We start from the raw sequence: 15902 nt of genomic DNA, 5'->3' as shown, positions 1-15902 counted from the left end.
CTGGTGTGGACCAATAATTTTGTCAGGTCCGAGAAGGCTCTCTGCGTCCAGTGGCATCAAGAGCCTTACATGCTGGAAGATGGAGGCCCCCTTTTCAGGGGACCAGCATGCATGAGGCAGGTTCCCAGCTGTCAGCAAGATGGTGTGCAGAACTCTAGGGGTGCAGACTTGAAAGCTCAACTCAGACTGTCTGAGCCCACCTCCTGCCTCCTGTCACCTCAAGACCTTCTCTTCTCCTACCAGTTGAGGAGACTGACAGGTTCTGTGGGCTGCCTAGACCTGGTACGGTGGGCAAGCCTCTGTCAGATTGCAACTTAGGAGTCCTGCACCTCCTGCTGCTGGACCTGAGACCAGGCATTCTGAGATAGCCCATGGCCAGCAAGCTCTGTGCCCCCTACCCTCTGCTAGAATCCCTTCCTGGTCTCCTGATGCCCAGCAGGGTGCATAGGGACAGTCCCAAAGTCCTCTGGATTCCCAGGTAAAGCTAAGATGTTTCCTGCTTTCTCCCCTGGGGACACCCTTGGGACTCATGTCAGTGTCCAGTGAAAGGGACTGCAGTGCTGATGCCAAGCAAGAGAGAGCTCCCAGCTCTGTGACTGAGGACACCCATGAGCTCCACCTGCACCTGTGGCCGGGCACCCAGGACTCAGAGGTCCAAGACTCCAGGGCCTTGTCTTTGGCACCATTTTCCTCTGATAGCTAGGTGCTTGGTTCAGTTTGAGTCTCAATCTCTACACTGAGACAGGACCAAGGCCATGACACTAGGAGGTGGGTCTGAGCTGGAGGTCACTGCAGAATGGCGAGGAACCCCTCTGGAGAAAGAGGGGGAGGCGGGAAGCCAATCTAGGTCATTAACCATGAGTGATTGGCGCACTGGCTGTCCGTCTCCAGAGGGCTGCCTGTAGGAAGGGAGAGGGTTTCTTCCCTGGCCTCCTGCGACCCCAGGGGGATGAGGGGAGGAGACTCGGGGCTTGGGAAGGGCTAGGCTGGGTCACTGGAGAGGGCAAGTTGCCCCAGGGACCCTAGTAGGCTTGTCCCGTCTCCACAGGAAGAAGTCCCAGCACCGCGGAGTGTTCCCCGAGCTTCATACGGCGCTGTGTGGACAGGCTCACGTTCTTGGCCAGGTAATCAACAGCAGCTGGGAAGAGAGAGAAGCTTCTAGAAACTGAAGTTCTCCTTATGTATTCTTCCACTTAACCTTCATCCTTCTGTCCATCTGTCCGTCCAACCACCATTCCATCCAGCTCTCTTTCTTCCACACATCCATCTTCCATCCATTCATCTTTTTACCCATCGATCTTACTATTCTATCCATTCAGTCTCCTTTCTTCCCATTCTTCTGCACATCCACATATCTATCCATCCATCCTCCACTCTATCCCTTCTTCCATCCATCTATCCTCCTCAGCTCCCATCCACCCACCCATCTATCCACCCATCCATCCACTCATCCATCCATCCATCCATCCATCCACCCACCTTCATCCATCCATCCATCCATCCATCCATCCATTCATCCATCCATCCTTCCATCCATCCTTCCATCCATCTATCATTAATCCATCCATCCTTCCATCCACCCACCCATCTATCCACCCATCCATCCACTCATCCATCCATTCATCCATCCATCCATCCATTTACCTGTCTGCCATTCTATCCATTCAGTCTCCTTTCCTCCCATTCTTCTGCACATCCACATATCTATCCATCCATCTACCACTCTATTCCTTCTTCCATCCATCTATCCTCCTCAGCTCCCATCCACCCACCCATCTACCCATCCATCCACCCATCCCATCCATCCATCCTTCCATCCATCATTAATCCATCCATCCATCATCCATCCATCCATTTCTGTCTGATTACCCATCAAACCTAATGATCTATCCATCCATTTCCCACTATCCATTCTTCTTCAATTCATCCATACATATTGTCTTCCATTTGCACACCTGCCAATCTTCTTGTTTGTTTTTCCATCTACACTATTCATCCATCTATTCTTCTGTTCATCCATTCTTCTATCTGTCCATCCATTCATCTTTCTGACCATCTATCCATCAGTCCCTCTTTCCTCTGCTGGATAATTTTTATTGTCAACTTCACACAGCCTAGAATAACCTGAGAGGTGAGCATCAGTTGAAGAATTGTCTAGATCAGGTTGGCTTGGGGGCATGTCTGTGGGGGAACTGTCTTGACTGCTAATTGGTTATTAAGAGATGCATCCCACTATGGGTGACACCATTCCCTAGGCAGGGAACCCTAAGTTGTATAAGAATTAAGAAAGTCAGCCAAAGGCAAATAAGTAGACAGACAGCATGGATACATTGTTTTTCTCTTCTCTTCAGTGTATATGTGATGTGACCAATTCAAGTTCCTGCCTTGATTTCCCTGCTATATGAACTGTAACATGTTATTGTAAGTAAAATGAACCCCTTCCTTCCCTAAGTTACTTTTGGTCAGGGTATTTAACACAGCAACAGAAATGAAACAAAACCACCCTCCCTTCCACCCCTCTTTCCCTTCTGAATTTCCTTTCCAGCCTCTCAGCAAATATTACTCAGTGTTTATTATTTGTCTAGCTCTCTTACTGACTCTGCAGGGAAGTACACACACACGTCCCAGTTTCCAGGAGAGAATTAAGCTTCCCTCACTCAATCCATTTGCCCATCCTGGTCAGTGAACCCCACTGAGTGAGTCCAGGTAGCACTGAGGATGAAGGTTTTCTGCTTTTGCTTTTGTGTGAGTGTGTGTGTGTGTGTGTGTGTGTGTGTGTGTGTGTGTGTGTAGGGGAAATGAGAATCTTCACAAGGCAATGCTGAGCATAGCATGAATGTTCATACTCAACAATACTTACCCATGCCCATTTGGGACACACACACACACACACACACACACACACACACACACACACACAAAAGCACACACACCTCTGTGAGCCCCTTGCTCCTCGTAAACAGATGCACAAATGGGAACACCCATGCACGCACAGGTCCTGCAAACATTAGAGCTCACTTGAGGAAGACACAGATGTCTGTCGTGTGCAGCCATGGCTTTCGAAGAAGCTTGTGGCTCTGTCCTAATTGAGGCTCTAGCAGAAATCTTTCCCGATTAAGGCACTGGGCAGGCATGTGGCCAAGGCCTCTCAGGGTGCAGGATGTCACCTTTCAGTCCTGGGACTGTAGCCAGTGTGCTCTCTCTATGCACAAAGCGTCCAGAGGGGAAGTAGCATGAAGGGTCACAAGGCTCTCTCTGTCACCTGCTCCCTGTAGACTGCCTCTGCTTCCCTAAGCTTGGCGTCTTCTGCTTAAAGCAGGGCAGGGAGAAATGGAGCCAGGAGGGAGGTAATAAAGCTTGATGGTCAGACCAGGGGGGTCAGAGGGACAATCTCAATAGCTGGACTTAAGTTCCATGCCTGCCGACCTTGAGTGTGATCTGGGGCCCACCACTTTGGCCTCAGTTTCCCTGTTTGTATCATAGGACAGATCATGTGCACCAAAGAACTGCAGGGAAAGCTAATAGAATCCACACACGTAGTCTGAAGGTAGAGGGTGGCGCTTGTGAGCTCAGGCCCAGAAGAAATGAGAGCTTTAGTGGTGCCATGCCTGGGTACATTCCCGGTCATGTGGTTTTGAGCAAACTGGCCTTCCTTTGTGTCAGTTTATCTATTTGGAAACTGGGGTACAGACAGTGTTATTAAACACACTGTCACAGAATGCTCAGGACAAGCCTCCCAACTCCTAAAGGCTGTGCAAATGTCCTGGGGTATCTTTGAATCTCGTGTGTGCCACCCCGGCCAGGCTCACGGTGGGTAAGTGGAAGGACGCTCTGTACGGAGTTCCTGGGCTGGAGGGTCTGTGATGTCACTCACTCCGTCTCAGGTTCCCAGGTAGCAGGGCAGAGGCAGCCGTGGCCGGCCTTACCTTCCTGGGAGTGGGGAGTGGGGAGTTCCCAACTCTACTGCAGGAAAACTGTAAAGCTCTGGGCACACTATCATTTGGGTGTCAGGGTCCGTGGATCAGTAAGCCACCCTCCTAGAGAGGTGACAGGCACTGTTGGGATAGAGACAGAAACCTCAGAGAGCTAGCCCTGTGCTATCCTGCTCTGAATCCTGTACTCGGGATACTTTTAGGTCTCATTCCCATCCCATAAGCTAGGTGGTGTGACTGTCACCTGTCCCTGTTTGACAGAATATAGAACCAAGGTCTTTAGAGACTGAAATCAGCTGCTTCCTCTCAGGCTTTCAGACCCAGGCAGCCTGGTGGCAGCCCCATAGCCTTGGGCCTCACCAGCAGCCCCTGGGAATGCTCCCAGGGTATGAGCATTCCTGGCAATGGTCCCCGGTGTGCATACGGCCCTCGAGACTGAGGCTCTTTGCCCCTCGTGTCCACACTGACCTTTTCTACTCCAGGCGAGGTTTACCGAATGCATGTAACACCTCAGGTGACCTTTCGTTCGTCACAGGAAGCTGTGGCTTCTTTGCCTCAGTCTACTCCATGCTGAGCCCTGACACCGTAGTTATTCCGGGTGGGCTATGAGGTCTACCACTGAGCAAGGATAGCAGCAAGGGGGCAGAGCCCACACTTGGTTGGTCCTCATACTTGGAGAACGTGAGTTCTGTGCCTTGGGCAGGACAGTTCCTACTTGAGAAAGACGGAAACCGAGGCACGCACAATTGTCTGTGGATACTCATGGAGCTGGGGAGATGGCCCCATTGAGAAAGCTGTGCCCATGCAGAAAAGCCAGACATGGTGGTGTCTGGACCCCAGCACAGGGGGGACAGAGGCATCTGGATCCCTGGGGGCTCAATAGACAGCCTCCATGGTGGTCTGAGAAGGAAGTTCCAGGCTAGTGAGAGATGGTGTGGACAGTGTCTGAAGATGAGACCCGAACCTGACCTCTGACCTCCACACGCACAAGTGCACACACATGAACGCATACACACATAAATAAAGGGGTACAAAAAGGTACTCTGCCTTTTCTTTTTTTTTTTTTTTTTTTTTTTTTTTCTTTTTTTTCGGAGCTGGGGACCGAACCCAGGGCCTTGCGCTTGATAGGCAAGCGCTCTACCACTGAGCTAAATCCCCAACCCCCACTCTGCCTTCTCACTGGTGCCCTCCTCCGGAGCACAGTAGGAGCTTCCCCTCCTTGAGGCAGGCAAAGAAGCACCCAGAAGCTAAACTTTCCTGCTGACCCCCACAACTTCCAGAGCACCCAAGGGCCAACTGTAGGGCTTGCTTGCCTCTTCCTAGGAGAGCCATAAGCCCGGGCGAGAAAACAGGAAGGTGACATTCCTCATTAGGGACTCTGTCAACAGCCCTTGGTGTCCTTCTGTCCCTCCGTGTCTCCCTTCTCCTGCCTCACACCCCGCCTGGGCTCTGAACATCTCCAATTACATTAATCAAGAGTTGGCAGGAGCTGGGCCAGCAATGCCAACCAGTAAACAGATCCCAGCCATCAGGAGCTCGTCAGAGCGCGGCCCCAGAGGAGGACCCTTCTAGACACAAATTCTTATTAGAGTTGTCAGATCTATTAAAATTCTTTTCACACTCCTGCGTTCTATCAGCCTATCATTAGTATGGCCCTGGCCTCTGGGAACACCGGGGCCATATTAATCTACCATGTGCCCCATCCCTGCCCCCCTGCCCCCACCCACTCCAGGGACGGCTAGAGATGGGCAGATGGATGGACGGATGTGCCAGAGTCAGAAGATGGGAAGGTGAGAGGCCCGAGGAGCTGGGGGCGGGGTCTGCTGCCTAGGTTGGGTCACGTGCGTGTTTCGAACACACCTGAAAGTGGCTCTCGAAGACCAAGAGGCAGGTGTGGCTACCCTGCCCATCAACACCTCTCTAGGTGCCATTTCTGTAATGGACAGCGAGAATGGCTGTGCACACAACTCTGTGAAACAGTGGAGATAGGAACGTCGACTAACAATTGTTACACTTCGACTCTGTGCACATGCTCAGTGGCTCTCTCTCTCTCTCTCTCTCTCTCTCTCTCTCTCTCACACACACACACACACACACACACATGAGTGTGCACACAGGAGAGTGTGTACCAAATCAGTGCCAAGCGTCTTTACACTTTACACTCACCTGTGCTCTGAGGTAAGAAAGCTGAATCACAACTGCCCTGCTGTGGGACCTTGGGGACACTACCTCTCTGAGCCTAACAAACTGAGGACCAGGAGGTGTGAAATGTTTGTGACAGAGGAGCACGGATTTCACACAGAGCTGCGTGGGCTGAACTTAAGCATGGGGCAGGAGGCAGCAGGTGACAGGCGAATCAGGACCAACGCAGGGGAGTCCAGGATGTGTGACTTTCCAAGCTTATCAGAGAACCTGGGCTCACGTGTGCTCAGGGATGTCAGCTGCTGGTTAACGGAAATGTGGCCTGTCCTCGGGCTGCCCCAGAATGTCAACAGAAAAGAAGGCAGCATGACTGGAAATGGCTGAGAGGGTGTGCCTTCTCCCCAGACCCATCTTGCAGGTGGGAAAGCTGAGGCTGGGTGTGTGTCTTGTGCCGTGGTGACACATGGTGGCAGAGGTGCTTCAGTAAGTGGATTCTGGGTAGGGCTGGCCCAAGAGGGGCCCTGAGCAATCCCTGCAGTAACAGAGGAGCTGAGAAAGGAGGGGAGGGGGGAGAAAGGAGAAGGGGGGCAACTGCTTTTCCTTTCTGGCCTCCTGGGCCCATTCTCTTTTGATCCCCCTCCCCCACCACCCCCGTGCTGACTTTGGGGTTAATTTTATTTCCGAATTGGGCAGGCGCCCTGGAGCAGGGCAGGGGCTCCAGGCTCCGGGTGTGACTAACGCCTGCCCGGGGCCGGCCATGCTGCCGCTGCTGCTGCTCGAAAATGTTTTATCAAGAGCATGTGTCCTGCGTTGGACTGGGAACATGCGCTAGGTCAGGAGGTCAACCAGGGACCGTGTGGAAAGTCTCCCATGCACACTGACTGATGCATCCTGCTCACAGATGATCGTGTAGAGCCGTGCTTCCCAAACACACATTCACATACATGGTCCTGCACACACACAATTGCTTACACAATCATGCCCAGGTACCGCATATGAACACACCGAGACATGCACATCATGTTCATGCAACTACTCAAGCGTGCCTAGTCATAGACACCTTTAAGCGTGTGCACATGCCAAAATATACATGTGCACACAACCACGCTTATCTGCATATTGGCTGCACACATTCAACACACACACACACACACACAAAGACACATCAGCCCATAAGAACCCACCTATGAAAATTTAAACATGTGTGCATATTGCCACCACATACTCTCACATGCATGTGTGTCTGTGTATGCTCCTACAAAGCCATATACACCCACGCAATGCGTACATGGAATGATGATTTGTATGTACACGTGTACAGTTACATGTAAACATACACACTTACACTCAACACATATTTACACAGACAACTCACTTATCTGGAAAGAGGTGGACACTGGGCTGTGACTGAATTATCTGAGGCACATCCCTTGCGCACAGTGTGCGCACAGACACTTGGACTGTTACTGTCCATGATGCATACACGCACGCACATACGCACATGGGAGGTAGAGGCCCACACAGCTGGCCCTCATTTAACCGTGGAGGCCAAGGCCATGAGGTTGGAGTGGGCTGGGGGCCTCAGGAAGCAGAGGTCAGTGTGGCAGGACCAGGCAGCAGCTGGAGAGGGTACCCTCAGGCTGGAGGCCCCACTCTCTCCACACACCCTCCTGATTAGTTTGACACCAGCAGGTGAGGCCTTTGCTGGAAGGCGGCAGGAGGGCAGCCTTGTGACCTTTGGCTCCCCCATCCTGTCTGGGCCTGCCCTGCTGCTGGCCCCATCAGGCGGCGGCCAGAGGTTGTGGCCAGGCCTGGCTTTGCCCAGCTGTTGGTCTGAGAGTCTGCTGTTGCTATACCCAGCCAAGACACCAAGGGGACAATGGCTGGAGTGGGTATGTGAGACCCTGGAGACTTGAGAGCAGAACTCTGTGCACAGCCATCCCCCTGCATGGCCATGCACAGGGGAAGAGGGGGAGCAGACCCCCCCACCGCAGCCCCCACCTCACGCCACATGCGGCTAGCTGTCCTATACTTGACCTGCACCTAGCGCCACGGGGAGCAGGCTCTCAGATGTTTACTTAGTTTCATGTCATTCGAATGTAAAAACGGATCTTTAATTTTGTTGGTTCGCGTTGAAAAGCTTACAAGTCAGTTTAGAAAGGTTTGGGTGGGCAGCGCTGTGTCCCCAGTGGCACCTTCAAGAATTTTCCGTGCTGATGAAGGAATAGCAAATTCAAGCCCCATTTGGGCTACAGAGTGAGTTCAGGCCAGTATGGTCATCTTAGTGGCCCTTGTGTGTGTGTGTCAAAAATAAAGTAAACAGAGGGTTGGAGCTGTAGTGCTCATCCCTAGTTTGGGCAAGGTCCTGGGTTCGATTCCCAGTACCATCAAAGGGACAGCAACAAAAGTCACTGGGTTGCAAAAACAGAGTCTGAACAAAAGGACACAAACTGTCTCCTGGGCATTGCCTGTGGGCTGTGTGAAGCAGTGATCTGGGTATGTCGGGCTAAATAAAATATGCTAATAAAAATCCTGCCCTTTCTCCTTGTAAAGTGTGGCCTCTAGAGATTGTAGGGGCATTTGTGGCTGACAGCACGGAAGCGGTGTGTGTGTGTGTGTGTGTGTGTGTGTGTGTGTGTGTGTGTACAAGCCCACATTTGAGTGTAGGATGCTTTCACTAAGAGGCGAGCCATTGCATCTGATGACTAGCTCAGAACATCTTAGGTCACCTTTGCTTCCTTTATGGGCCTCAGTTTTCCCACCTGTGAAAGGGGCATCTGGGCCTGGCAGACGGCTCAAAGGGTAAAGACAGAACCGAGTTTGATTTCCAAGCAATGTCCAAAAGTTGTCCTCTGACCTCCACTCATGTGTTCCCACTCATGGACATCACACACACACACACACACACACAAACCACATAGACACACATACATATATTACATACACATAGACATATACACACATACGTCACACACACATACCACACATTGACACACACACATACATCACATACATATACTACACACACACATGCACACACAGACACACACAGAGACACAGACACAGAAACACACCCACACTACTTTGAATTTCTTTTAAGAGGACTTGAGCAACGGCTCAATGGTTAAGAGCATTGACTGCTTTTGCCGAGGGCCTGGGCTTAGTTCCCAGCACCCATAAAATGGCTCACAACCCTCTGTAACTCCAGTTTCAGGGGATCTGATGCCCTCTTCAGGCCCCGGCAGGCACTGCATGCACACGATACACAAACATTCATACACATCAAATAATAAAACAATTTTAAAATTCTTTTGAAAGAAAAAGGCACCCTCCTCCGCCCTGACCACCCACCGCCTTACCCAGGAATAAGTCAGCCCCCTTGGAGATGGGCAGCGAGGGGGGAAACACTCACTTTGGCCGTACTGGCTGTACTGGTAACCAGCCACAGGGTCCACACTGTAGCCCGTGGTGCTGTAGGTGGGTGGGCAGTAAGACTGGGAGGTGGGCAAGCTGTCTCCTGGCTTGATGGAGTCGGCCCGCTGGCTGCAGCTGGCTGAGATGGAGGAGGCAGAGTCCAGGCCTCCATGCAGCGGGGAGATGGAGAAGTCGGCCTGGGGCTGTGGAGGCACGGCACTCGGGTTGCTGAGAATGCTCATCACCTGCGGGAGAGATGGGCAGTGCCAGAGGCTGGACCAGGAGAGATGGGCAGTGCCAGAGGCTAGACCTGGAGAGATGGGCAGTGCTAGAGGCTAGACCGGGAGAGATGGGCAGTGCCAGAGGCTGGACCAGGAGAGATGGGCAGTGCCAGAGGCTAGACTTGGAGAGATGGGCAGTACCAGAGGCTGGACCTGGGAGAGATGGGCAGTGCCAGAGGCTGGACCAGGAGAGATGGGCAGTGCCAGAGGCTGGACCAGGAGGGTAGATGGGCAGTGCCAGAGGCTGGACCAGGAGAGATGGGCAGTACCAGAGGCTGGACCTAGGAGAGATGGGCAGTGCCAGAGGCTGGATCCCAGGGTATCAGCATGCAGGGATTGGGCCAGGGCAGCTCAGTGAGTACATATTGAGGATGTCCAGGGCAGCAGCGGTGTCACAGCCTAGAGCTGTGGAAATGGGACTCATCTCCAGAGTTAATCCTGCCCAAGTGCGAGCCCAAGAGGCTGTTTCCCACCAAGAGCTCCAGGGACAGGGCAGGCTCTTTGTCACTTCTTTGTTTCTTATGGCCTAGTTTGAGGGGTTACCCTGTACTTTCTGCTGAATGCTTGCATGAATAAAGCGATGGATGGATAAATGCAGGAATGAAAGGACTGATTACGCAATAGACATCCTGGACCTACCGGGTGGATGGCTGGATGGCTGGATGAACACCCACAAACATGAGTGATAACTTGATGACTAGGTAAGGGGAAGCTTGGACCCATCAGCTGAAGCAAGGAATGAGTACACCAGGTAGATAAGAGGTGCCCTGAAGTTATCAGCAGAATCAATCAATCAATCAATTAATGGATGGATGGATGTATGCATGAATGAATAGATGAACTAACTTCATAAAGGGCACCCTGAGTGAAGAGATGGATGCATGCATAAATGAGTGGGTATATACATATGTGAATTAACAAAGGCACAACTACACAAGGCTCTGGATCTACCAACTGGATTAATGAATGAGTCAGTGAATAAATGAATGAATGAATGAGTGAATGAGTAAGTGAGTGAATGAGTGAATGAATGAGTTAATGAATGAATGAGTTGTCAGTGAATGAAAAAAATGAGTGAGTGAATGAATGAGTGAGTGAGTGAATGAATGAGAGAATGGGCTCTAACTAGATAGGGGGCACCTGGGGCCTATCAGGGATGCTTAACTGACTGACAGACAGACTGACAGGCTGAACGAATGAATGCATACATGCATGAGAGATAAATTTACCAACTAGATAAAAGGCACCACAGAGCTGTCAACTGAAGGGATGAATGAATGAATGATTGCATGAATGAATGATCACATGCACTACTAATGGACACCCTAGGCCTATCAGCTGACAGGGCACGTGAGTGAATAAATAAACTTGTGAGTACGTGAACCGAGGCATGCATTCCTCAGTGTCCTAACTAGATGATGGCGTCTCAACAATCATGGAGCTTCCCTCCAGGAACTAGAGGACCGTGCCTCCCACACCAGACTGGGACGGCCCATCTTTACACGATACACACTCGCACACGCACACACTTCCTGGTTTAACGACCCCACACCTTTGCTGTGCTTAAGACGGGATGCTGTTCATGACTTTCTGGAGTTCGAGCTCCTGCCTTTCCTGTGTTTTTAATATTTCAATTATTCATTTTCTGTGGGTGTGGGTGCATGTCTTAGCCTGTGTGGCGACCAGAAGACAATCCATGAGACTGATCAGTCCTCTCCCTCCACCACGTGAGTACTGGGGATCGAATTCAGGTCAGGCTTGGCAGCAAGTGCCTATCCTCGCTGAGCCGTCTCACCGGGCCAAGGCCCATGTGTTTTGTTTTGTTTTTTTAACAGCTCCCCTGAGAACCTTCTGTGAGTGTCAGCCCCTGCTGTCTCCGGCCTTCGCCCATGACCCTGCTTGGCCCATGGGACCCCCAGACTGAACTCTGCAAACTCACCCTGAAGGATGAATGTTGGGCCACTGGGTGCTTGCTTAGTCATTCAGTAAGTACTGGTGCCAAGTCTGTCCCCGCCCCCCAGACTGAAGGCCATCCAGCAGAGTCCTGGCCCTTATCCCAGTGGAAGAATGAACGGGAAGATCTTGGCGATGAACTAAGGCCCTCAAAGCACAGAGAGAGCACTGAGGCGTTTGATAGAGATAGCTTTTGTCTGTGGAAGCCACAGAGCACACTCAGACGGCCTGGGGTCCAAAGGATCTTTGGAGAAGGTGGATCTGCCATTGAGCACTGCAGGGACAGTAGGGATTGACAGTACAGGTGACGACCATACAGGGTGAGAGGGCACAGTCACCCAGAGGGACGAGTTCTGTAGGCCCCAGGTCTCCGGTAACCTCCTGGAGATGTCACCCTATAGGAGGCCCTGGGCTAGGTGGTTTTCCCAGTGGCTTGTCCTGCACAGGCTCTGGGGCAGTAGAAGAGGTCAAGGGCAGACACACAGGTTCCGTAATCCCTGGACAGAACAGAGCTCTCGTACTTAACAGCTGTGTGTCTGAGGGGGTGTGGACAGCCCGGAAATCCCATGACCTCTGAAGTCCTAGGGAAAGGAATTATGAGGGTGGCTGAGTCACAGGGTGACCGGGAGGATGAGGGGACCTCTGCCGAGGACATGCTCTGCCTTGGACCTGGTGGGCAAATAGGACCCTGTTCTCACGAGCCCCCTCAGTTGCTGCTCTCTTCAAACCTCTTCTTAGACATTCACCTACATGAGGTCTCCAACCCAGAGAACTATGGGGACATGTGGGGGCGGAGCTAAGAGCCCATTTCTCAGATAAACATAGAGGGGCCCCCAGAGAGTGATGCCTCACCAGGGTCATGCAGTCACTCGTTTTGGGGGAAGCCAGTGGAAGGGAGTGGGTGAAACACCACCTTTGATATTTAAACTTTGTAAACTGAATACTTGGTCCAAACCAGAGCCAAGGGAGGGGCAGGCCTGGGCACAGGTTCTGCTGGTGAGATTAGTTTTTTTTAGGTTGGATGGAACTCTGTGGATCCCTCCAAGATGGCAGAGGTGTCTATATCTTTGGGGAGGTGCGACGGGGGTCTGAGGTTGGGTGGGCTGCACCTGGACCACTTTGTGCTGTCTGTCTAGCTCCCAGACTCACCCTGCCTCTGGCATCTCCGTCAGGGCAGGGTCAATAGCCGGGGCGCTGGGCTTTTAGGATGTGGAGACAGCTAAGCGCTGAATGCCATCTGTGCCTTTCCGACCTTCAAGATGGGTGTCCCAAGCCTGGGAAACCTGCCAGGGGGTGCAATACAGGAACTCCAGGATGAACTGGGGATCTGGGGCTGGGAGACCCCACTCTTCGCAACTGTGTTTGATTCCCAATCAAGATCCCACTCTGCCACCAAAATGATGACACTGTCAGTCATCCTGGCCCCCACAGACAGAGCCTGCTTCCCCTTGGAGGAAGCCTGGGCCCCAGGAGTCAGCTCACCGGCCCTTTCCCTTCTTTCAGAACATGTTAAGAGGCTCCTGGAGGAGGTTGAGACCCAGCTTGATTCTCTTGTACTGCCTTTTACCAAGACGGCCAGCTCAGAAAAGATGGTGGGGAGGGAGGAAGGAGGAAGGAAGGTAAGGAGAGGAGGTGCCTCAGAGACTGCATATACACACATTCTGTATGACCGACACCCACACAGGATAGCGGCCAGACCTGACTCTGTCACCCAAGAACTCTGAGGGGCTCCAGCAAGGGCTTCTTGTGGTCTGAACTTTCTCTGGTCCCTTCGTTATCCAGCAATACTGTATTCTCCGAGGTAGACAACATTCATGCACTTATTATCCAGTGAGTGTGCTGTGGACCATTGCTATGGGCCCAAAGTATGTGCTGTTAGCCTCAGTATGTGCTTCCAGTCTACTGTCTACAGTGAGCTCAGAAGAGCTCCCTGAATTCACACATAAGGCTCTCATTGGAGCCCCATTTATTGGGCATTTATTACACACCTGATCGTAAGCCAATCACTGGGACTTTCTGAAGGGTAACCTCAACTTCCTCTCAGAGGAAGAGCGATAACTTCTGCCACAGCAGACCACTATGGGGCCACGAGGCAGGGAGGTAGGGTCGGGGAGGGCATGGGCTCAGGGAAGCCCTGCCCAAAGTGTTCATAACCATCAGGTCCAAAAGAACCGACCGTGACAAGATGTGCTCAGCAGAGGGCTTCCTAGATCGGGGAAATCTCTAAGCGCAAAGACCTTATGGTAAGAACACACCTAGAAAACTTAAGAAACAGCAAAGAAGATGAGCACCGAGGAGTTTGGGGATGACGGCTCTTGTAGAGGACTCAAGTTTGGTTCCCAGCACCCACGTGGGGCGACTCACAATCACCTGTAAGCAGGGATCTGGCGCCCTCTTCTGGCCTCTTCTAGCACCTGCACACACAACCTCATGCAGGCACGTAGACACAGGTAACACGGAAAGTAATGGACTCTTCCTAAAAATATCTTAAGCCAAGTATGGTTCTGGGTTCTCTCAGTCCCAGCACTTGGGGGGCAGAAGTATGTGGGTGTGTGAGTTCAAGGCCAGCTTGGTCTACAGTCATGGCTACGCAGGAAGGAGACCTGGGAGGGGTGAGGCCTCCCGCAGCTCTTTGTTGGAAGCGGTGTGCGCTGTGCCCCACGGCTCTGAAGGCCATGGACCCTGCCAGCTAACAGACAGCTCGGCCCAGGGAGCTCTTCCTATAATGGGATTTGCTCAATGGGATTTGGCCTGGAACATCAAATCAAATCCACATCTGGGGTAGGTGTGAATGGTGACTCTGAGTCCCCTGGAGGCTCATGGATCAAATGGTTTCTATTTCATCTGCAGGAGAGCAACTGCCCGGGAAACAGACAGGGCACAACCTAGGAGAGCCGGGCAGCCACTGTAGAGCAAAAGTGTCAGCCAAGGCTGTACCCCGTCACTGCGGTGGTTCCTCAAGCAAATGGGTTTTCTACCCCTAATCTGTAGGTAGGGAAACTGAGGCAGCAGGGAGTGAGAGGCCCATTTGGGTACAACACAGTTGGTCAGAAGTCACTCTGGGGTCTGTGCCTGGGTCTCTGGCTTCTCTGATGGTGCTTCCCTGCGTCTCCTCAGCACTGATGGTTCAGAGCCCTGGGGACCTCGGCAAAAAGTCCTTCTGTGCCACAGAGGAAGGAAGCATCTTGCCCACAGTGGGGCCCAGCGGAGGTCTGGGCCTCCACACTTTTGAACTTGAGGAAGTCCTGGTCTGATGCGGTAATGTACACCCCCTCAGGAATGCCGAGGCCTCTCCCGGGTGGGGTTTGCTTTTTCCCGGTGACCTTGCTTTCACTAATGTATTACTTCTTGGTAAGGTACCGTTACTAACTCAAAATCAATACTGACCTCCACATCTGTAAGGTTTTATCTGAAGGCAAATCTCGGGGCTGTCCGTCAGCCTGACTGACAGCCTTACCTTCCTCTCTCTTCCTCCCTTCCCCCTCCCCCCCCAACCCCAGCACTCCACCCCCACCCTTACCCCAAATCAGTCCCAGCCTGAACCTGGCTAAATCAATAAGGGGCTAGCTTCACCCACCCCCTTCCGCCCCTGGGGAGAGGCCTGCTGCTTTCAGGGGTGGGCCCCCCTCTTCCACAGTCTCTGCTCTGCAACCTCTCCTCTGTGGACGCCCTGACGTGCTCCCCTACTTTAAAAGGGGATGGTAGAATGTAATTAATTCCCTCCGTTCCTGAGCTGGCCTGAGGGCGTGGGACTGAAGAGCTTGAGCTCGGAGCTCTGCACCCTCTGTGATAACCCAGTGTGGCTTGGGGAGCAAAACTGAAATTAGAGGTGCCATGGCTAAACCGAAGCTGTGTGGTAGGCTCTGGGTGGTGGGGAGAGGGAGGAGAGGGGTCTGGGACTGAGACGGTAAGTGGGGGGTTACCATTAGGTCAAAGAACCCTGTGACCAGCTGAAGGTTAGAGGCTGCTCCTTCTCTGAGGCTTACTTCTCTGAGAAGTAAGGCACTTTCCCCAGGGGCCCTAGACCAGCTAAAGGCAAGAAAGCTTTAGGAGCAAGACTCCTCTTGGAGTCTGGAGGGCGTTTGCTTTTTGTCTTTTGAGAGTGTCTCGCTCTAGTCCAGGCTGGCTTCAAACTGACAACTACCCTACCAGATCGGGCCTCGTGTAGTCTAAGGCTGCT

General features: G+C 52.3%; 1 protein-coding gene across 2 annotated transcripts in view; it reads right to left on the bottom strand.

Annotated features, from left to right (window-relative positions):
- Positions 1-1022: 1022 nt before the first annotated feature.
- Positions 1023-15902, bottom strand: part of Pax7 (paired box 7) — a 96546-nt gene continuing 81666 nt past the window's right edge. For both annotated transcript variants that reach the window (XM_032888005.1, XM_032888012.1), the window contains exons 8-9: positions 9487-9733; positions 1023-1138 (exon numbers count right to left, since the gene is read on the bottom strand). In XM_032888005.1, the coding sequence (XP_032743896.1) occupies positions 1023-1138; positions 9487-9733 (363 nt within the window). The remainder of the gene's footprint in view (positions 1139-9486; positions 9734-15902) is intronic.

This window comes from Rattus rattus, chromosome 1, assembly GCF_011064425.1.
Source record: "Rattus rattus isolate New Zealand chromosome 1, Rrattus_CSIRO_v1, whole genome shotgun sequence".
Taxonomy (NCBI): Eukaryota; Metazoa; Chordata; class Mammalia; order Rodentia; family Muridae; genus Rattus; species Rattus rattus.
Note: the sequence above shows the minus strand (reverse complement) of the source record. Positions and strands in the feature narration are given on the sequence as shown.